This window comes from Barbus barbus (assembly GCF_936440315.1).
Source record: "Barbus barbus genome assembly, chromosome: 15".
Lineage (NCBI taxonomy): Eukaryota > Metazoa > Chordata > Actinopteri > Cypriniformes > Cyprinidae > Barbus > Barbus barbus.
The window spans coordinates 4,846,473-4,870,121 of record NC_136743.1 but is presented as its reverse complement, the minus strand read 5'-3'; the positions used below and the strand labels follow the sequence as shown (position 1 = coordinate 4,870,121).

The 23,649-nt window shown below is 35.8% G+C and overlaps 1 protein-coding gene across 1 annotated transcript in view; it reads left to right on the top strand.

Annotated features, from left to right (window-relative positions):
* Nucleotides 1-23,649, top strand: part of LOC306880721 (semaphorin-6B-like) — a gene marked incomplete at both ends in the record, with an annotated part of 64,670 nt that overhangs the window by 13,587 nt on the left and 27,434 nt on the right. Inside the window, 5 exons of the mRNA XM_079434449.1 lie at nt 17,841-17,939; nt 19,375-19,465; nt 19,761-19,880; nt 22,355-22,443; nt 23,170-23,387. Coding sequence (XP_079290575.1) covers nt 17,841-17,939; nt 19,375-19,465; nt 19,761-19,880; nt 22,355-22,443; nt 23,170-23,387 — 617 coding nt within the window. The remainder of the gene's footprint in view (nt 1-17,840; nt 17,940-19,374; nt 19,466-19,760; nt 19,881-22,354; nt 22,444-23,169; nt 23,388-23,649) is intronic.

The window sequence follows — 23,649 nt, the reverse complement described above, 5'->3', positions numbered from 1 at the left end:
CCATCCAGGTACTGACCAGGCTCAACCATGCTAAGCTTCAGTGGGCAACCAGTCTTGGGCTACAGGGTGATATGGCTGCTAATGAGCCATCTACATGCTGGTTTGGTAAAAACAGGTGATACTCTAGCATTACATAATGAACAGCAGAAGTTAAGATGATTTTAAGAGGGCGATTTGCCTCGTTAACAGGAAACATGGCCTTTATTACAAGAGATCTCTACTGAGGGATGGATCACGATGACCTAACAACTGACGAGTCATTTAGTGTGGCACGGTTCATTTAAATAAAACTGAAACGCTCTTCCTATACTTGTAACGATAATGCTTAAAACAAATAAAAAAAATATATATATTTTATAATCATATACCGTATATAATCACAACATTTTGGCCAAATTGTGCTGCCTTACAAACAAGCATAGCAAACCTGGAGTTGATTTTTAATCACTTTTTCACGAGTTCACACTTACATATATTTAGCACGAGTTACGTAATGCATATTTGGCGAGTATGGTAAACGTAGTTTACCAAGGGCTCTGAGCTCGGGAATGCCTCGAACCCAGAGTATCCCCCCATAGTATGGTGAGAACTTAGTGATATTGGTGGAGAAGGGGTGGTGGAGGGATGCTGATAGACCATCAAATGAGTGGAGGTATGTCAGCTGTATTTATATCCGTGAGTTGATTGACTTGATTACATGCCACTTGTGTTTAATTAGGCTAAGTATCTGACGTGCTCCTCCCGAACTGTGTTAATAAAACATCATTTAAATGGCAGTTGCCATTTTTATCAGAAAAATAGCAATTATATTTTTTCCCAAAGCGATTACTGATTGTTCTTTTTTAAAATATTTATATTTTTATTAGCGTATTATATTTTAATTAGCATTATGACATCATGATTTTAGCCATAGGTAATTTGAAAAACTTAGAACTATAAAAAGCAAATGAAAATGAGAAATGTTGCCTTTGCAAAAACTGAAATATAATAAGTTGAAGTTTTACTAAAACGTGTAAAATGAAAACTGAAATGAGTAATTAAATCTAAATAGAAATAAATATAATAAAATGACAAAATCACATAAAATTACAAGATAATTCAAAATATTATTAGATACTATAATAGTATTTATAATACTACTAAAATTGTGCCAAATTGTGCAGCCCTACAAACAAGCATAGCAAACCTTACGTTTTTTTTTTTATCACATTTTAAATGGCAATTGCTGTTTTTATCAGGAAAAAACTGCAGTTGGTTTCCCTAAAGCGATTAGTGATTTTCTCTTTTTTTATTGATTGTGTTATTAGCATATTATATGAAGTGAAAGTGACATACAGCCAAGTATGGTGACCCATACTCGGAATTTGTGCTCTGCATTTAACCCATCCAACATGCACACACACACCGTGAACACACACCCGGAGCAGTGGGCAGCCATTTATGCTGCCCACATACAGCTGGGGGTTCAGTGCCTTGCTCAAGGGCACCTCAGTCATGGTATTGAGGGTGGAGAGAGCAGTTGGAGAGAGCGCTGTACATTCACTCCCCCCACCTACAATCCCTGCCGGCCCGAGACTCGAACCCGCAACCCGCCACGACTTCCAACTTCCCACATATTTGAATTAGTATAATGACATCATGCTTTTAGCCATAGATAGTTTGATTAGGTGATTACTCTTCAAATCACCACTGCTGCAGCCATACAGTTTCAGACATCTTTGGACTTTGTGTCGGTTCTTGCGCTGGTTTTTTGAGCATCCCGCTACGAGTATTGCATTTTTAAGTCACCATGAATGGAAAAATACTTTAACTTTTAAAAGCACATCTCAAGTCCCATGTATTCTGTAACTTAACTAGTTGATTTTGAAAAATTATATTTTTTCACATCCCTTGATCTGCCCTGCCCAAATAATTATCCTGAACTCTTTGTTCAATATTCTCTTTAACTTGAGAAGATTTGAGAGTTTGCAAAGGCCTGTTTTGCGAGCCGCAGTCGGTTCTCACGTCTGAACCTCAGACTCGATTGTGTCTCTCTTTGATGTTTTTGTGATAAATCTGTTCATATTCTTCAGTTCAGAGGCTAATTACCTTCTGCCTTCTGCCCACCTTCATAATGTAAGAAGTCGTGCTTTCCCGCTCTTTCGCAAACTAGGCCGTTTTAATAGATGTGTATGACTGCAGGGGAGAGAACTTCAAGGGACTGAGTGTCAAACCTGGACAAGGATTATTGTTTGGCAAGAGGGAGCTTACAAATTAGACCTGTCTGCCACCCACCCACATGTTCGCAGAAATCTGAGACATCAAACACTCACCTGCAAATCTCTGCCTCCGGCAACTTCTGCAACAGGCTCTCATGCTCTCTGCTTCTCGCTTTCTATTTCTTGCTCTTTCCGTGTTGTTTTTGTTCGTGATCGCTAATAAACTATAAACTATAAACCGTTTTTTCACAGCATGCACTTCTAATTGTGTGAGATTGACAGAATATTAACGCAGACGGCCAGAAATAAGTCAGTTTGAGACACACGTCCAATTATCCGTCCTTCTGTCAGAGATCTGACCGCACACTTCCACACACCACTGATAGCAGACCTAAAACTGAGACCGGGTTTTGAACTTCATGTGCTCTGGAATAAGATTAGATGGACTTTAGAAAGTGCTGTCAGATGAAATGTGTTTGATCTGACGTAGCATGTGTTCCTGCAGTAATTGTGTTCTTGCTGCTTGATTTAAGCTGACATGATTTCATAATGAGGGAGGAAATTCAGTATCCTTAATCTGACTCCTCACACACACACACACACACACACACACTTACTACAGTGAGGATCTGTAAAATAGCATTGTGTTCATGCGAAGAGAATTGTTAAAACAGACAATTAAAAACTATTTTTGTTAATTGAAATAAAGCTGAAATTAATAAGGAATATCAAATGTATATTAAATATATACTGTATATAAAACAAAATGAGAAATGTTTCCTTGGCAGTTAACTGAAAAGTAATAAATTGAAGTAGAACTCCTAATATTACTAAAATGACAACTGAAATAAATGCATTAAATCTAAATAGAAATATTTAAAAAGAAACTAATAAAAATAAAAATAAAATAATGAAATGTTAGAATAAAACATTTAAACTTTTACTTAAATCAGTCTATCCATTAGGCAGTCGTGGCCTAATGGATAGAGTGTCGGACTTGTAACCCGAGGTTGCGGGTTCGAATCTTGGGTCCGGCAGGAGTTGTTGATGGTGGTAGTGAATAACAACTGCTCTCTCCACCTTCAATACCATGACTGAGGTGAGACCCTTGAGCAAGGCACCGAACCCCCAACTACTCCCCGGGCGCCGCAGCATTGGCTGCCCACTGCTCCAGGTGTGTGTTCACTACTGTGTGTGTGTGTGCACTTGGATGGGTTAAATGCAGAGCACAAATTCTAAGTATGAGTCACCATACTTGGCCACACGTCACTTCAAAAATTAAAATACAAATATAACAAACAAAAATTACAATTAACTTAAATATAATATGTTGAAGTTGAAGTGTTAAAATAAATTAAATTAAATACAACCCGAATTCCGGAAATGTTGGGTTGTTTTTTAAATTTGAAAAAAATGAAAACTAAAAGACTTTCAAATCACATGAGCCAATATTTTATTCACAATAGAACATACAGTAGATAACATAACAAATGTTTAAACTGAGAAATTTTACAATTTTATGCACAATGAGCTCATTTCAAATTTGATGCCTGCTACAGGCCTCAAAACAGTTGGGATGGGGGCATGTATACCATGGTGTAGCATCTCCTCTTCTTTTCAAAACAGTTTGAAGATGTCTGGGCATTGAGGTTATGAGTTTCTGGAGTTGTTTTTGGAATTTGGTCCCATTCTTGGCTGATATTGGTTTCCAGCTGCTGAAGAGTTTGTGGTTGTCTTTGACATATTTTTTGTTTAATGATGTGCCAAATGTTCTCTATAAGTGAAAGATTTGGACTGCAGGCAGGCCAATTCAGCACCCGGACTCTTCTACTACAAAGCCATGCTGTTTTAATAGCTGCAGTATGTGGTTTTGTATTGTCCTGCTGAAATACACGTCGTCTGGAGGGGAGCATATGTTGCTCTAAAACCTTTATATACCTTTCAGCATTCATAGTGCCTTCCAAAACATGCAAGCTGCCCATACCGTATGCACTTATGCACCCCCATACCATCAGAGATGCTGGCATCCGTGATTTCCAACAAGAATGTCAAATTTGGACTCGTCTGACCATAGAACACTTTTCCACTTTAAAACAGTCCATTTTAAATGAGCCTTGGCCCACAGGATACGATGGCGCTTCTGGACCATGTTCACATATGGCTTCCTTTTTGCATAATAAAGCTTTAGTTGGCATCTGCAGATGGCAAGGCGGATTGTGTTTACCGACAGTGGTTTCTGGAAGTACTCCTGGGCCCATTTAGTAATGTCAATGACAGAATCAAGCCGATGAGTTATGCAGAGTCGTCTGAGGGCCTAAGGCCACAGGCATCCAACAAAGGTCTTCGGCCTGGTCCCTTATGCACAGAGATTTCGACAGTTTCTGTGAAACTTTTGATGATGTTATGCACAGTGGATGATGAGATTTGAAAAGCCTTTGCAATTTGACGTTGAGAAATGTTGTTTTTAAAGAATTCCACAATCGTTTTACGTACACTTTTTTTTTTACGACCCATCTTTACTTCTGAGAGACTCTGCCTCTCTAAGACATCCCTTTTATGTTACAGACCTGATGTCAATAAACTTAATTAGTTGCTAGATGTTCTCCCAGCTGAATCTTTTCAAAATTTCTTGCTTTTTCAGCCCTTTTTTGCCCTTGTGCCAACTTTTTTTGAGACCTGTAGCAGGCATCACATTTGAAATTAATTCATTTAGTGGATAAAAGTGTAAAATGTCTCTGTTTAAACATTTGTTAAGTTATCTATATTCTATTGTGAATACAATTTTGGCTCGTGTGAAAGTCTTTTAGTTTTCATTTTATTCAAATTTGAAAAACAGCCCAACATTTCCGGAATTCGGGTTGTATAAATATTTTTAAAGTAAGAACAATGACAAAATAATGTAACAAATTTACAAAACTTTTAAGTCAAATTTAAATGAAAACTGAAATATTAGATGAGAAATTAATATAAGAAATGTTGCCTTGGCAGTTAACAGAAATATAATATGAAGTGCTAAAAGTACTAAAATGGAAACTGAAATAAGTCAATCTAAATAAAAACAAAAAAATTGCATAATCACAACCAATTTGCTAAAACATTTTTTTCCATCACTGAAACATGATGGAAAAATGTGGCTTTGCAAACAACTGAAATATAATAAGTTAAAGTTTAAGTACTTAAATTAGTAAAATGAAAACTGAAATAAATGTATTAAATCTAAATAGAAATAAAAAAATAATAAAAATCACAAAATTACTAAAACTTAAACCAAAATTACAATAAAAATAATAATAGTATTATATAATAATAATAATATTTAAAATGTATTGCTTTGTGCAGCATTTTGCTTTCTGGATGCACAGATAAACAACTTCAAAACAGTTTAAGCGTAAGCGTTGGCGGTAGTGCATTAAATCACAATAACATCTTCAGAGGTGGATAAATGGATCATTCATAATTCAAATGAAGATGCAGGAGTTGAATTACTGCGTTTGGCTGTCATTCGTGCAGTTTTGATTGGCTTTTATGAAGTGCAAGATAAACAGATTTCAACAGTAATAACTACAGCAAGATCACATCTGCTGCCGGTGATACTCCTATAGGGAGTATAGAAACGTACGGGTGTGTGTGTGTGTGTGTGTGTGTGTGTGTGAGAGAGATGGAATAGATACACTCACATCCTCTTGAATATCTGTTCTCTCTCTCGATGAGTTCCAATTGTCATTTTTATTAGCTTGAAGGGCACTGAAGGAAGAGAACTTCATTTGTGGGGTCGTTCTGAATGAAAAAAAGCAATGGCGTCCATTCATGAGCGATTCACTGAATATCTTTCCTGAAGAAAATTGTATTGCTCTGATATTGCTGTTTTACAGCTCAAGGCACTTGAGCAGGTTTGGCCCAAATGTTTTGTCAAAAATGTTTTAGGAGAAATAAAATAGGCACAGTGAGATAATTGTTAAGAGCTATAAAACTGCAGGAAAAAGTATGTGAACCCCCCCTATTTTTATTTTTTTTTTTCATGCATTTAAATTTGATCTAAATTTCAGCTAGTTGTGTGTAAACATTCACATTTAATCTATTCCCGTTTACACATTTTACAGTTTATGATTTCTCTTTTGGGTATGTTCCTTTATGTATCTTAAAGAGACTGTGACAGCAATGGTGACATTACACTTTTATTATTTGTTTTGTAATGGAACAGTTTATTAAACCTTCAGGCAAAATATTGCATATGTGTTTTTTTGATGAATATCATATTTAATGTATTAGACTTATAGCTTGAATAGTATGATATAGTGGGAATATGAAACTCCCTATATGCAAATTTACATATATTAAATGTCCATATATGAAATATATTGTCATGTAAAGTAAATATATAGTAAAAACATATATGAAACATATTATAAATTAGAACAATTTCATGTATCACAATTTCAATCCAATACAAATATGTATGTGTAATACATTTTTAGATATAAATTACATGTACATGTTTATCCATCTTAAACCCTCTCAATAAATCTTCATATTATATGCCAGTAAGTTAATATGAAATATAGACATTTAAAAAATATTTCAAAGCAGATTTTTTGTGTATGTCATTTTAATAAATGTGCATATGTAAATAAAATATAATATATTGTTGACATATATGGTTGCTACAAATAATACCATATAAAAATCATTATATAGACATTATTAACAATTATTAATTAATCATTATTAACAAGGGCAAAAACACCTTTATGGTCCTCAGAGGCCCAAACTGAGCAAAAGTATGCAATTTGATGGAGTTGCTGATATTTATATGCCAAAAGTAAGATCAAATTCGTATAACTTTATATCAGTATAACAGAAAAATAGCATAATATACATATACATATAAATGTAATCTTATGCATATTAATATCACTTTATATATCCAAATAGTATGTCTTAGTAAGATAAGATTTAAATGCTTATTTTATCTTTACAATCCTCTGTAGTTTTCGTTCTGGGACAAAACATATAATTCTATGAAACATGATGATGATTGAGAGATGAACAAATAAATGTTTCTTAGAAGCCCGATGATCATATTTGATATTGATCATTTTTAAAATGAATTTTCTCAAATTCTCCATTATACTGTATGTAGGCAATGAAGTAAACCCAAGTTGCTTCAGTCTAGTAAGTGTTCATCTTGAAATATTGCCAACAATATAAAAGTTATTACTCTTACTTTATAAAAATCGGTAAATATTTCACAGTAAAAAGGAAAGTAAACCATGAACTGAAGGTGGATGTTTTACTAAAAGTTTTACTAAAAGGCTTTTTACTTGCTAAAACATCTAAACTATCAATCAGACAACAGAATGCATGCAGAAGATGGTGTACGATAAGCTTTTCAGCAAAATTTTTTATCCTTTAGACGAATCTTTTGTACAAATGTTTTTATGGTTAAGTACTAAATGTGCCGTAATCTGACAGCGAGTGATTTTGGTGCAGAAATAAGTGAAAAGCAATTGGAGTGGGAGGAACTGGAGCGAAAGGAGACATGCAGAGAGAGAACAAGGAGTGGTGGAGAGTGAGGAAGGTGAGAAGAAAGAAAGGAGTGTGAGGGAGTAAGGGAGGAGAAGTCAGACTTTGATCAGAGCAGAAAGGAGTCTGCCGGGGTACGGGATCGTATACTGACTTGTCACACGCTCTAATCTGAAGGATACATTTTGACACTTTCTTGATGGTGTTTCACAGAGACCTGAAGCACAGAGCGAAACCTGCTTTTTACACCTCTGACGGGCGTACGGATCGACCCGCTCGCAAGCCTGCATCTCTGATGAATTCAATTTTACAGTTTATGAAGCGGAACGTAAGATCTCCCCACCACTGCAGAGAGTTTACAGCATACTCACACAGCTGGGCCGTTCTGCTCACGTTCAGCTGGATGTTTATGATTTTCTTTCTTAATAAATGTCCTTAGTCTAAATTTAGTTTTCATTAGTGTACATTATACTAATGAAAAAATGTCCATCAAAAATTCTATTTACTCAACTAAAACAGATTTCCTATCCTGATGATGTAAGCAAGGCCTTATGGGCAGGAAAACATAATGTTAATCAACTATACTGAGTGTTGCTTGTCTGTGCAAAACATCGAATGAAAGGGGGTCTGGGTGTTTTCTTGGGCTTTGCTTTAAAGTGATGTTCCTAGGAATTTTCCAGGGGGTTACTAGGACTTTGCTAGGAGTTTGCTAGGGCCAAATGTTGCCACAGCTTTCCAGCAAAATTGGGCTACTTTTTTTCTATTATTGTTGCCGCAGGTTGTTTTTTAGTCCACTGGATGAAGCAAACCACCCCGTCCCCTGGAATGCAATTTCGAATCCCCCACCCCACCTGGAGTGTGATTTTGACAGCCAATTGCCCCTGGGCTAGTTTTGGTCCAGATTGGGCTACTTTTGAGTAGCAGTTGGGCCGTTTTTTTAAGCAGACCTGGCAACTACGGCTAGGGCTTGACCAGAGCTGGGGACACACTATACAACTTCTAAAATTTAATTCAACACTTAAAGTTAAATTGTTTCCATCGACTGGAGCAGATTCTAGTCTTTGACAGTCAGAGAGAGGAGCACAAACCTAATGACTGAGTCAGTCCACTACACGACTGGTGCAAGTCACGACTGGGCAAATTCTGCCGAAAATAAAAAAAATCTCACGATAATTTTAAGTGCATACCAAAACAGACATGGATGTCCTCAACAGACTGCTAGCAGTTTTTATTTGCTCTGCAATTTGTGCAGAAAAAGTAAAAAAGTAAAAAAAGGGGTCTCGCTGCAGACATGCACTTGCATTCTCAGATACCTGCACTTCCGTAAGTGGCGTCACTTGCAGTTTTTTTTATTTTATTTTATTTAAGTATTTTTTCAATTGAATCTCTCAACATTTTACACAAGTAGCATTTTACACAAGTCACTTGCAATCGCTACTTGCACTCTTCACTGCCTGCGACGTCACTTGCAATCCACACAAATCATGCGTGGCGCTGTGGTGGCTAAACGATTAAAACGAATTTAATATCATAACATACAGGGACTTAATATGGCTTAATGTTTTAAGATATTAATGTGCTATTAAAAGATCAAATTCAATATATAGGGTGAAGTCAGCTAAAATGGGCCACGTTTTGGTAAATGACTTATAATCAAATAAGCTATGCAAGAGATCTAATGATATTCTTATAAATTAGGTCTCTTATATATATATTTTTTAAATGTGAAAAAGTATAAAAGTTTTAAAATTATGAGAGTTAGAGTATCAGCAGGTACCTTCTTGAGCCACGGCACAACATTCAGGTGAAATGGGTCAATAGAAAAAGAGAACAACACAGGTCATTTCATCTTAAATCATTTTATTTTTAACAGTAAATTGACACTATTATCTTTAGTGTGCCGTAGCAACACCACAAATGTATTTCATTAAATAGAAAGTTGAATGAATGTTTAATTAAATGACGCAATTAAAAATGAACTGATCATGTCGTATAGGTGTGTGTTTCTGCACATTGGTGTCTTTTGTGTGCATGTATGTGTGTATGCTTGTATTTTTTTTAAAGACAGTTAAGATTCTGTATGGATACATATTTTCACCCTCAATTTATGTTTAAAAGTGTGTGTGTGTGTGTGTATGCAGCCCATTTTACTGACATCTTCCTTTCTTTGCCTTTCTCTTCTCGTGTCTCTGTTTCCTTTCTTTGCTTTCTGTTTCCTTTCAATGCAATTTTTTTAAAAGACTGTTAAGATTTTGTATGGATACATATCAAGGCCTATAAACCTATTTTCCCCCTCAATTTCTGTCTAAAGGTGTATGTGTGTATGCAGCCCATTTTAGCTTAACCAGCCATTTATACCTAAAATGTGTCTTTTGTAAATTAAACTTTTTTTTTTTAAAGAACATGTCAAAACATTGTTCATAAACCTTTGCTTTGTTGGTAAGCTTCCTTATAAATGCTTTAGTACCCTTATTAGTGATTAATGAAATGTACTACGTCAGGCTCAATTACCTTACAATTTCTCTGACAAGCTTCATGTAACACTCTGCCCTGCCCACCTTAAAAAAACTCAGATCAATCAGAATTATTGTTACATGTCAACAAGTGTTGAAGCAACAATGCAAGATCAGTTATTATGATTTTCTGTAAAACTTTAAGATATATGATGCCACATCTTTATTTGGCCCATTTCACCTGATAGCCCAATTTAGCTGACTTCACCCTAGTTTATTCAATTTATGTACTACAAGGCAAGCATATGGCCATGAACACAACGAGTAAACTTTCACTTTTCCTCCCTTACAGCAAAATGCGTAAGGTGGCATAATAACGGACTAAGATGATAAAGACCAAATTCAGTATTTCTTATTGTTAATGCAAACTATACAGACCATATGAACGCGCATTAAGAAGTGCATTAAGTGATATTAAATGGACCAACTCCATACAGGCAAGCAGACAAGCCCAGAACGCAATGCGTTATGTTGCACATTAAACGTTTTCCTCCCGTAGAAAATCATTATAAATAAAACACGTAATAATGGACAAAGACAATGATACAAAAGGTCTGTAGACATTTTATTCAAAATGGGAAACCGTGAAACTTTGCACGTTGTGTTTATTCTGGGGTCACCTGCTTATCTGTACATATTATGTTTTAATAATAAAGAAGAGAATATTGAGTATGGTTTTTATAATCTCAGTCCGTTATGCCACATTATGCCATGTTTTGCAGTATGGGAGGAAATCTTTTTTCTTGTCTTCACCACCTGGCTACTTGTGTAAAATGTTGAGAGATTCAATTAAAAAAATAATTAATAAATTAAATTAAATTTAAAAAGACTGCAAGTGACGTCACTTGCGGAAGTGAAGGTGTCTGAGAGTGCAAGTCTGAAAATGCAAGTGCCTGACCCTATTGAAAAATTCTGATTATATGGTCTACCCGCAAAACTGCTCCCATCCCACTGCAGACAGCGGTGCTTTTATTGAATTATTGAAACATTCGAGGTTTGTTTTTCTCAGTTCGTGCTTAACCTGTTAACCCGCATCGGCCCGCGGGCGGGCCGGAAGGGCGTGGTCGGGCGTGGTCGGACTTTTTATTACCTTTGTTTTAGAACAATATTCAATCAATTATCATTAACTATATATCATTTGAAAGCTAAAACACTCAAGATTAACGATGTGAGCTTGTTTTTGAAATCAATACACCAGAGAGGAAAGGGTTAACAGAAATGCTGAAAGACCGGCCATTTAAAATGAACAAAGCGAACCGCAGTACTCACGTTTGATCGCCAATAGCGCTGGTCAGCTCAGACTATTCCAAGACACACCAGCATACATTTCAAGAGAAGGGTCCACTCTTCAAAATGCATCCACTTTTTAATCCAAAACAACGAAAAAATAGGGGAAAACACGATAGATCCTCCTTTGTTTACATAAGCGATTCGAGTTATAGTTATCGATAGCGTCCATTTTCCAATAAATATCGATTATAATTCGTATTCCAGCTTTGAAACGCCATCTATTTCCAGCAGAATCGTCTCTTCCGAGTAAGAATAGCCCTCCCTCGTCTCTCTCCTTCAATCGCAGGAGCTGTTATAACCCGGGACAGTAAGCGCGTCCGTGAATGGGTCAGCGAGGTGTCAATCCGGACACATCACAATAGGGGTGTTTGAACCCAGCCAATGCCTCGCCAGCACAGTTTTGATGGATGGAAGTGTTAGCCAACCACAAGGACGTTTACAGTGATTGACAGTTTGAATAGTTTACGTAAGATTGTTTAGAGAATAGCTCGGCGTATTGTCCGTGTGTTTTCGTGCGCTCTCGGGTTACGCATGAAGCGTACACATAATGGCGTCGCAGCGCTACACAGACTGGCTATCAGCGAACAGATGTTGTCCAAAGCTCACATCTGAATCTCTCCATCGTGGATCTTCGACTTGAGAAGTGTTTCTGTGGCGTTTGGTGGTGTTTTGGAGGACGTGGGGAGAAAAATGGCTAATTTAGTAGCCGAATACGCGCTGAGATCGCTGGGAAGCGTGGATAGCATTAGCACGTAAGTGTCTCCACCCTCCTCTTGAATGTTTATGTGTCTTTATCATGTATTTGCAGCTTTTGTTTCATGTTAGCTGTTTTAGATTCTAAAAATGACAACGGAGAGGGATAATATGAGGGGATTACATGAGTTTTGTTCGTGTGGGTGGGTGGGTGTGTTTGTTTGTGGGTATGTCCCGGTTATTGTGTGTGTGTGCGTGCGCGCGTGTGTGTGTGTGTGTGTACAAAATGTAAACAGTGTTGCAAGTTTGATTTGTTTTGCTTACACACTTTCTCACTCTTTTTCTCTCACTCTTCCCGGTCTTTTCAGAGGTCTGGTGAATCCAGATGGTCAGAAAAAAAACCATTTTAGTGGCTGCTAGAGCGTCTTCCTCCACTGTAAATACTGTAAATAGTTGTTTTTTTTTATTATTTAGTAATATTAGTAATAGTAATCTATTACTATATTAGTAAAATAGTAATATTCATAATATTCACCATATAAAATAAATAAAAAATACAAATGTTGTAAAAACAATGTATTTTGCATGTTTTGTGTTTTCACTAGTTCAAAAATGATCAAATCTGTTTTGGTTCACTGTTTTCATTATTGGAATTGTTCAGAATAAAGACTGTTTAGTTATGTTCAAATTCTGAAATAGTTTTGTGTTTTTTTGTGGTTTCATTGGTAGAGCAGTTCTGAATTGATATACATATGTAGTATGCAGTGTCTTATGGAGTCTCTAAATAGCATTTTTGAAAGGATTCCTAGACTTTTCTTGAAATAAAATATCCAAATGACTTTTCCAAAGCTTTTCTTGAAATGAAATACCATAAAGATGTACTTTCTGTAAGTCTTTACCTATAAAAAATTTATTATTTCATATTTTATTTCAGGAAATATTTAGGCGTTTTTTTTCAAAAATGCCATTTGTAGACTAACCAAATGACTAAATGAGTCAGCACTACAAATGCTGTTCAGAAATAGTTTTTTATTGTGTGTTTTGGTGGGCAGAGCAGTTCTGAATTGATATACATATATGTATTATGTAGTTTTGACTCATTTGGACATTTGTTTACAAAGTGTCTATTTGGGGTCTCCAAATGGCTTTTTTGAAAGGACGCCTAGATTTTTTTTAAATAAAAGCTTACAGAAACTACATTTTTGGGAGTATCATCCTCAAATTTGAATCAAAACATGGTCAGATGTTCAGCTTTATCTTTATGGTGTTTTCAGGCCTTTGGCATGAAAGTCTCATCCATTTTTCCCTTAGTGAGCTTCATTAAAACATATCGCGAGTCAATTTCATGTATATTTTACCTTGTTTTACTCTATTGCTATACTAATTTTGAGTTATTATGACTCTAGAGTAACAAAGGATCAAGTGTCTAGTTTCAAACAACACCAGATTTTTAAATATAGACCTTAGGGTTCAAGAGCTACAGACATTTTTATTTGGTTATATCGTTTTTTACAAAATGCTCAAAAATAGGGGCGCAGGGTAACAGGTTAACATTATCTATCCTCTTATGTTGGTGTTGATAATAAATATCACAGCAATGTGTCTTGAATATTTTTTTCATTATTGCCAAAGTAGACGTGTCTTTCATGTCTTTTCAGATATATTTAATTTTCTTCATTACATCGTGTATTAAAATGAATTGGTTCTAAGTAAAAATGGTAGGCTTTTTTGTTACAGTTCCAGAATTACCGGTTAGAATTAAATAATTACTGCTCCATTTATTCAGACACAACAGTCATTTCAAAATGCTATTTGTCAGTTTAATTTGTTTAGTAGTCTACAGCAAACGTTAATGCTTCCAGTGCTATTCAATTGTGCTGTCAACACTAGAGATATTCAATGCACTGTAATTTCCTCATTTATTTGACACAAAACTATATTATTATATAATTAAATTATTTTATTTACGTGTCATGTTTTTTTAAGTCGTTATGAAGAATATTTTAGACTGCAGATCGAAATTCTTTGTTTTTGAAATGATAGAAATCACTAACATCAAAATGAAAGAAACATCAAAACAAGATGTGTAATCAAGAAATAATATTAGACAAAATTAATGAATTATCTTTTACACCGATTGCATGTCCATTGTATGAAAATGACTGGCAACAGCTTTTTCTTGAATATTTAAGATTTTATTATTTTTCAACAACACACACAATACAATTTCATCTGCCGACCAAGCCCAATTGAAAGAGACCCGGTCCGTCTGGGAACGATCAGTCGTCTACTCTAGCCCATTACATTCATTCAGTTATATTCAGTTACATTCATAATAGTTAGAAAAATAGTAGTAAATCTCTCCTCATCAAAGAATGAACAATAGTTTCTAGTTGGCTTCTGTAAAACAGCAATAGCTGCCTTATCAAGCACCAGCAATATCATTGCCATACATTACAATCCAATCAAGACAATAAAATCAAGACATCCTGCCAGACAGTACATTATTCAGAGCTAAATATTCAGTTGCACTTGAAAATATCACATGACAGAAGTTAAATTTATTGTGAATGCTGTTTAATGTTCTTCTCAACACACTTTTCTGGCTGGGTTCAGTTTAGGGTGAAGATCAACCGTATTGTCTTCTAATTGATGGGTAATTATGGGCAAATTGTTGCTGCCTTTATTTGCATTGTATCCTGATGATCACCCAGAAAAACACACAGAGGGAAGAAGCTGGCAGTGTTTATGTGGGAATGTTAGAGCATACCTCAACATATCTTTCACAGCATCCAGGTGGAAATACTCACGATAATAAGAGGTGAAAGGTTGTCATTTTATATGCTCTCACTCTCACACACACACTACAGCTTATCAAAAATGAAAAGATCCCTGTCCTTCTTGCTATTCAAACACATGCACACACGCTGCAAGTTGATCTGTCGCTAGGGAGTGTGTGTTTAACGCTGTGAGCAGCTTGAATGCATTTGTAACGACATCTCTTGTGCAAACACACGCACACAGTGAACGGTGGACCTGCATCTGTAACAACACATAGACCCTCGGCAGTCCTGCTAATCACCTCAAAGAGCCTGACCTCAGTGTCGGCCCCCTCAGGTTTCAGCTCCACCAGGAGGCCCAGTCAAACTCAATGGGCAGACCGGTGAATGGGCCCCACGGTGGAGCTGCGTGGTGGGGTCCACATGCAGAGGTTTCAGCAAAATACTCAAAACCTCTTCAAAACGTTTTATTGATGTCCGTCAGGGAACAAAGGCATTCCTGATGCATGAGTGTTCGCAGCTGGCTATCCAGTAGCTTTCAGGACTTCTTTTATAGCTGGACTCACGTCGTGATGCATTCAAGTCCAGCTACTTCCTGTTTCTGTGCTACACAAAGACGTGCAGCAATATTGTGCAAATCTAGTCCAAATACAATGGAAAAACCTGAAGAAAATGTATGTTTTTGGGTGATGCCCACAGTGCGGGCTCTGTGGTGGAGCTGCAAGCTGGGACCTACGTATCTGCTGTCTGTCTTCCAAAACAAACACAGCTCTCAAAATAATGATGTCTGGGGGAAAATGACTTGTGAAGCTGTGTCAATATTTACAGCCTTATTCTTTTGTCCGTCTTACCCTACCCTTTCATGTCTGACCCAACACACACACACACACACACACACACATTGTTTTTGTTCATCTCTCTCTCCTTCACTCAAATTTTAATTAGGATTCAAATGACTTTGTTAAATGACATGAAAGTCAAAAGCAGCCAAGTCATTGTGATTCAAAGAGGATCACCCTGGCAAAATAAATACAGAGAGTCTGATATCCAGTGGTGGCTGGTGAAAAAATTGAGGTGGGGCTGTGGCACAGCAAACAATTTCACAATAACAATTCACAATAAATCAAAGAAATATGATTTATTGCAATGCAGACAGTTAACGAACATCTGGTTACCTGTTTATTCATTAAATCATCTCCGATCAGTTATTTTACTATAGTCTCAGTTCAATTTTGGATACTTCCATGACTGATACAAATCTGAGGATAACCATGTACAAGAAAATCAATGTGGTGAAAAAAACCTGCATGTTTTTTTTTTTGGGGGGGGGGGGGGGGGGGGGTTATTTGCTTATTTGTACAGGAATTCCTTCTGATTGACAAACTTCTCAACTACTTTCTTAATGAAGTCAGGAATGTCTTTGACCAGTTTCTTCTCAATAGAAAGCATTGCCAGAGCATTAAGGCGATCCTGGGTCATTGTATTTCTTAGGAAAGTTTTGATCCTCTTCAAAGTAGAAAAGCACCTCTCTGACTCTGCTGTTGTCATAGGTGTGGTGATTATGATCTTGAGGAGACTGACAGTCTCTGTGAAAGTACTTTGAAGATTGTTCTCAATGAAAAACTGGTACAGAGGAACTGCACCACTACCAACCCTAAACTCAGGGTTCTCATATATGAGGGACACTTCTGTTTTGAGCTTGGCCTTGTTCAGCATGAGGTATGCCTCCACTGACGTTTCAAGTACACTGCGTTGTGGAAACAAATCTCCATGCAGCAATGTTGCACTAACGAGGTGCTGGGTGAAGGAAAACCGCTCCTTGGAATGAATCAGGATGGTATCACATACCTGTAAAACATTATCAAAGTGATTCTGAGTGAACATAACATGCACATTATATTATAACTAATGTTTAAACTTCAGTATTCCTCATTGCACTTTACTTCTCCTGATCTTGAACTTGCTATTGGTTTCCTAAACAAAACAAGGTCTACAGTAGCATTTCAATAAATAAACCTATTTTCTGCTACATGTAAGGATATTATGTACTCAATTATTTTCCGATTTGTATGGATGACAGAAACGTCATCATGCTACTTGTGACTGATCAGATTTTCTAATTCATCACATCATACAAATATACATTTAAATAATTTATATAATTATTCTTTTGTGTTTGTGGTTCAGGGAGGGCGGCGCCTAGCGCCCTCTATTGGCCAGCAGCCACTGCTGATATCATCACCGCTGTTTCAACACAATAATTAATAAGAATAGTAATTTCTAGTGTTTATTTATTTTGAGATAACATAATTATACAAACTCTCTCTCTCTTTCTCTCTCTTTCCCTCAGTTTTAATCCTAAAACATTTTGTTTATTTGCAGGTTTAAATTATGATTTTAATCCCAGATTTTCAATGTGCTCTCAGACCTTTGGACCCTGCTGTAATATTAATAAAATACAAACAAGGCAAATTAGATTGACAAGCAATGCTAATAAATGTATTTTATTTTTAATTCATATTTTCTAATGTTATTTTATGTTTATTAATCATTTATTTTATTACATTACATGGTAATTCGGGCATGAAATCATCAAAATGCCACAGACTCTTGGATATGTATCTTGTTATTCCTTCAAAGTACTTTGGAAAATGCTATAATGAAAACACTGTAGTATAAGAATATGGTAATCATTCACTCCCATGGTAAAATACTGACCTTAAAATACTGAATACCAAAATATATCTGATGCAACCTCAATCCTCAAATTTGACAAGAAGAATGATTATATAATAAGTTTAAATCAAGAGTAATTTATGTCTTTTTCTCTGTGTTTCCTTCAGGAGGAGTGTCGTAATTATATCAAGGTGTTGTTGAGCCATGATGGAGGGCTGTTTGTGTGCGGGACAAACGCTTTCAACCCGCTGTGTGCCAATTACACGGTGAGTGTTCCTCGATGCCTGCAGATTTCACCGTCCCCCCTGTGTTTACCCTCAGCAAACATGTAGAGCGTGTAAAGCGCAATTCTACACAAACAACACAAGGTACAATTCTGTTCATCCATTCAGTTACATATTCTGTGTTGTTTGTAACATGCCACCCACCTCACAGTTTTGCTGCTAAGCTAAATTTCCTCTTACAGTCCAGTCATTAAGAAATGCTTTGTGAGTCACTGAATCATTAGAAAGAATTGGTTCAGTTTAACTCATACAGTATGCATGTTTACAATGGATTGACAATAATGAAAGTGGATCAGCATTGATGGAAGGCCAATCGACTCAATGATTAAAACTCAATAAATGGATGCACATAATTACATTGGAGGCTTCTGATGATATGATGCTCATTTGAGTAGAATCGAAAGTGTGAATACGTATGTAAATTGTTTTGTGAGTGAATCTTTTAGGAACATGTCTGAATTATATCAAAGGGAAAAAATAAAAAAAAGATTTTGCATAAAGGCAATTAAGCATTAATATGGAAACCTATTTCCGCCGAATGGAATAATAAAATAAAAACTTAAAACAATTGTGACTTCTTATCTTACAATTCGTAGTTTGTTTCTCGCAATTATGAGTTCTGACTTTTTATCTTGCAATTCTGACTTATTTTCAGAATTTGTGAGATAAAAAGTTATTTATTTATTTATTTGGCATACATACATACATACATGTGTACTGTGTATATTTATTATATATATATATATAAATACACACACGCATGTGTATATTTAAGACAAATATGTTATATTTATATATTAAATATCTTTATATATGATATAAATTATATGAATATAAATATATACACATGTAAATATTTTCAAAATATATGCTGTATGTGTGTGTATTTATATATACATAATAAATATACACAATAAATATTTTGGATGCGATTAATTGCGATTAATCATTTGGCAGCACTAGTTTTTTTTTTTTTTTTTTTTTTATGTTCAGTTGGTCGTATGGTATTTAATGTTTCATCTTAATGCAAAATATATTTTCTTTTTTTCTTTTGTATTTGTGGTGAAATTTCACATGACTTCCTAATGAGAATCACCCTTTTGTTGCGAGCAGATTTTCAGGCCACATCTTACATTTTGTGGTTAAATCTTCAAATCTTTGTTTTTACAGTATATTGCAACATCAGAGCTGATTTATTGCTTCATATAAAACTGAGAAAGCCTTTCTGGAGTTGTGTTTGAAGTCTCTCTCACACATGCACACGCTCACTAACACTCTTGACTGTTGCTGGAAGCATGTAGAAATGATAGCAGCACTTGTGAATGTGTTTGGAGGTATGTGTGGTTTACAACAGCTATCATCCTCTCAGAGTGTCATATCCTGTCCTCACAAACAGTATGTGTGTGTGTTTGTTCAGAGAGACACTCTGGAATTGGTTGGCGAGCCCATCAGTGGAATGGCCCGGTGTCCTTATGATCCCAAACACGCTAACGTGGCTCTGTTTGCAGGTAACTGACTGTCTTTTGTGGCTATGTAATGACTCTACCTTTTAATGGCTCTATTTACATAATGGACTGATTTGTTTAGAGCCGTACACCCAGTGGATGCACAACATAATAATATTTAATATCGCCTCATTTATAGGTGTTTTATTTTCCTCCATAAATGTGTTTAACCACCTCTTCTTAACATCGCTAAGCTCAAGGACTTTCCGTTCGAACCCTTTGCCACATATATCATCATGGCACAATGTCGATGCTCACTTCTGGTTATTGACCGCTGACCTCTGCCGTTTGACCTCAGAGGGCAGCTTGTTCACGGGGACAGTGACTGACTTCCTGGCCATCGACGCTGTCATTTACCGCAGTTTGGGAGAGAGTCCGGCTCTGCGCACGATCAAGCATGATTCCAAATGGTTCAGAGGTACTGTTTCATGCATAAAATAAAACCATGAATGTTTGGCAATATACATTGTTTGTTTGTTTTGTATATGTGATCTGTTTTGTTCTAGATTTTATTTATCTTAAAGGAATTGTCTTGGTCGTTTGTGGCATAATAAAACAAAAATAAATTACAAATTTTGTGGCAGAAAATGTTTTATTTATTTATTTATTTATGAATAAAAAATTGTTGAAACATTCCTAATGCACTAACAGTTAGGTTTTCTGCGTTTTTATCTATCGCAATAATGTACAGTATATATGATTCAGAAGATTTGGGGTTAGTAATATAAATAAATAAATACTTTTATTCCGCAAGAATTGATCAAAAGTTACAGCAAATATATTTGTGAACAAATAATAAAAAATTTAAATAAATGCTGTTCTGGACTTTCTGTTCATCAAAGAATCCTGAAAACAATTATTCCACAAAAATATTAAATATTTTCTACATATATAATAAGAAGAAATGTTTCTTGGGCTGCAAATTAGCATATTAGAATGATTTCTGAAGAATCATGTGACACCGAAGACTGGAGTAATGATGCCAAACTTTGTACTTTGCATAACAGGAATAAATTACACTTTAAAATAAGTTCAAATATAAAACATCTACTTGAAAACTGTAGTAATATTTCACAATATTACTGTTTCATTTAGTAAAGCATTCATGAGCATTTTTCAAAAACATTAACATGATGCCAAAATGTTGCCAACACCATTACTAGTGACTTTTCTCATCAAAACATTTATATATGCAATTAATTGTGACTAGATTATTTTTATTTTATATAAAAAATAAAATAAAAAAAAACTACTTATGACTTGGCATTACAAAAGTAATTCCTTTAGGAGTTATCAAAGCTTATCCCATTTAAACTGAGGTTTATGAATGTGCAAAACTACATACATTTCAACATCAACTAGTTGGTGGGTTGTCTGATTTTTTTGAAAGCCCTGTATAATTAGGCTGTTTCATGTCTATTAACTAGACACGATCAGAAGTGGTTTTAACATCATGATATTTTGGACACTAAATATGGCCTTTCAATAGGACAACTGACAGATATTCAACACAGAAATAAGCTAAATAACTATGTTTTACAATAAAAAAGGGAACTTTTTGTTCTAGTTGACTAGCTGACCATCCTCAGACATTCTTACTGTAGCTACACTCTTAAAAATAAAGCTTCTTTATTGGTATTGATGGTTCCATGAGCAACCTTTAACATCCATGGAAATGTTCAATTCCACAACTGGTCCTTTATTATGGAAAAATGTACTTTATAATTTCAAAATGTTCTTCAAACTAAGAAAAAACTGTTATTTTAGGAATTGAGTTTGAGAAACCAAAATTGGCCCTTCTATGGTATCACTGGTTTACTTAAAGGTTCTTTATTGGCATTGATGGTTCCTTTAAGAACATCCAAAGAACCTTTCCGTCACACAAAAGGCTCTTCAGATAATAACAATGTTCTACACACTAAAAAGAACTGTTCACTGTAAGGTTCTTCTGTGGCATCACTGTGAAAAAACTTCTTTAGAATATTTGTTTTTAAAAGTGTTATTTAGTTGGTCATAACATAAGTTAAAACACTATATTTGTATATTTTAAACATTATTTTAGTGATACAGCAACAGATTTAAACAAGTCAAACTTATTTTCTGTTCATCAGAATAGAGCAAAAGCTGCACTTAACCTGTATTATTCCTTTTAAAGTCTGTTTTTTTCAGTTTAGTGAAAATGAATCGCATTCGTGTCACTCTGCAATCTACCTGTCAGCCTGAAGTAGGGTTTGTTTTGTAGATTTTAAAATAGTTTCAGGAAGCAGCTCACAGCACTGAATTCTGAGTGTGATTTCACACCAGACACACCGAGAGCGCTAACAAAACCAAATAGGATTTTTTTTTTTTTTTTTACCTGAGTTGTTTTTCACAAATATGCGAGACCTTGTAACCATAGGAAACTGCACAGAGCTCTTGGAGCCTCATTCAGATGAGACTAGGTGGATGTGTGTATAATTTAGAGCTCTGTGTTTGAACTTTGAATACTGGAGAGCTATGAGTTGAACATCTCTATAAAAGAATCACTGAGAGAGTGAGACCAACATACCGTTCAGAGCCGCAAAGACCTGTGTCTGCTTTCTAAAACACACACCGTTCAAGGAGAGAGAGAGAGAGAGAGAGGAGAGGCCAAGACCGAATGTCCTCTCTTCACTCTCTTTGCTTTATTTAAGAGGACATGCATGTTTTATTAGGACTATCTCTGCCTCATTCAGTTCTCTCGCTGTATATCTATTTATCTCCCCGCCTCCATCTGGGACTGTGCATATGTTGTTTGTTCAGATGAAATGTCTTTATAATGAATGATGAGTGTTTACTTATTTGAGCTGCAATTTCTCCATAGGACGCCCTCAGACTGTAAAATTAAAGCCTGTGTTTGTGTGTGTCTTACAGAGCCTTATTTTGTGAGCGCCGTGGAATGGGGGCCTCATATCTACTTCTTCTTCAGGGAGATGGCCATGGAGTTCAACTACCTGGAGAAGGTAAGACAGAAAAATACAGGCGGAGATTTACACTGCTGTTCAAAAGTTTGGGGTAGGTAAAATGTATTGTTTTTGAAAGAAGTTTCTTCTGCTCACCAAGGCTGCATTTATTTGATAAAAATACAGAAAAATAGAAATATTATGAGATATTATTACAATTTAAAATGACTAATGACTTTCTATTCGAACACATTTTAAAATATCATTTATTTCTGTGATCAAACTGAATTTTGCAGTGAATGGGTGCCGTCAGAATGAAAGTCCCAACAACTGATAAAAACATCACAATAATCCACAAGTAATCCACACAGCTCCAGTCCATCAGTTAACATCTTATGAAGTGAAAAACTGCATGTTTGTAATAAACAAATCCATTATTAAAACGTTTTCTTCAAACTGGCTAAAATACCAATCCTAAGGCTGTCATAATTTAGTTTTACCCAACCATTTTCTCACTTCTGTTTGACTTATACTAAATTATGACAGCCTTTGGCACAAGAAGCACTGACCAACTTTATAATTGGACTGTTAAAAAAAAATACAGTAGAGCAGAGCATGGCCCGTTTAAGTTTTACACTATTGTCAAACAACTGAATTATCACGATTGAAGTGTGAGGTTGAAAAGCAGTTCTCCAGTGAATAGTCACTTTGATTGCAGCACTGAATAGAGGCTGTGTGGAATAAAAACTAAACTGTCTTCTTTTTGAATGTGTGTGTGTGTATTAGGTGATGGTGTCCCGTGTGGCACGTGTGTGTAAAGGTGATTTGGGGGGCTCTCAGCGGGTGTTGGAGCGCCAGTGGACATCGTTTCTGAAAGCGCGTCTGAACTGCTCGATCCCGGGAGACTCGCACTTCTACTTCAACCTGCTGCAGTCCACCAGCCCCATCATACGCATGCAGGGCAGAGACGTCATCCTGGGGGTCTTCTCAACACCCTCCAACAGGTACACACACTCATACAGGATGAATCCTAAAGAGGACGTGTGATCATTTGCATTATAGTGGAACAATCTGTGTGAGTGAATGATGAATGCAGATGAGACCGTAATGTGATTCAACAGCCCTGATGCAAATAAGGACAAAAACCTTTGAGAAGATTATTTCCTCAAATCATATTGGCACCATTTATTGTCTTATCAGTTTCCATTCCCAGATCTGTCTGGTTACTATTATTTGTAAGGCACTGTAAAGGTGAATTTCTCAAGA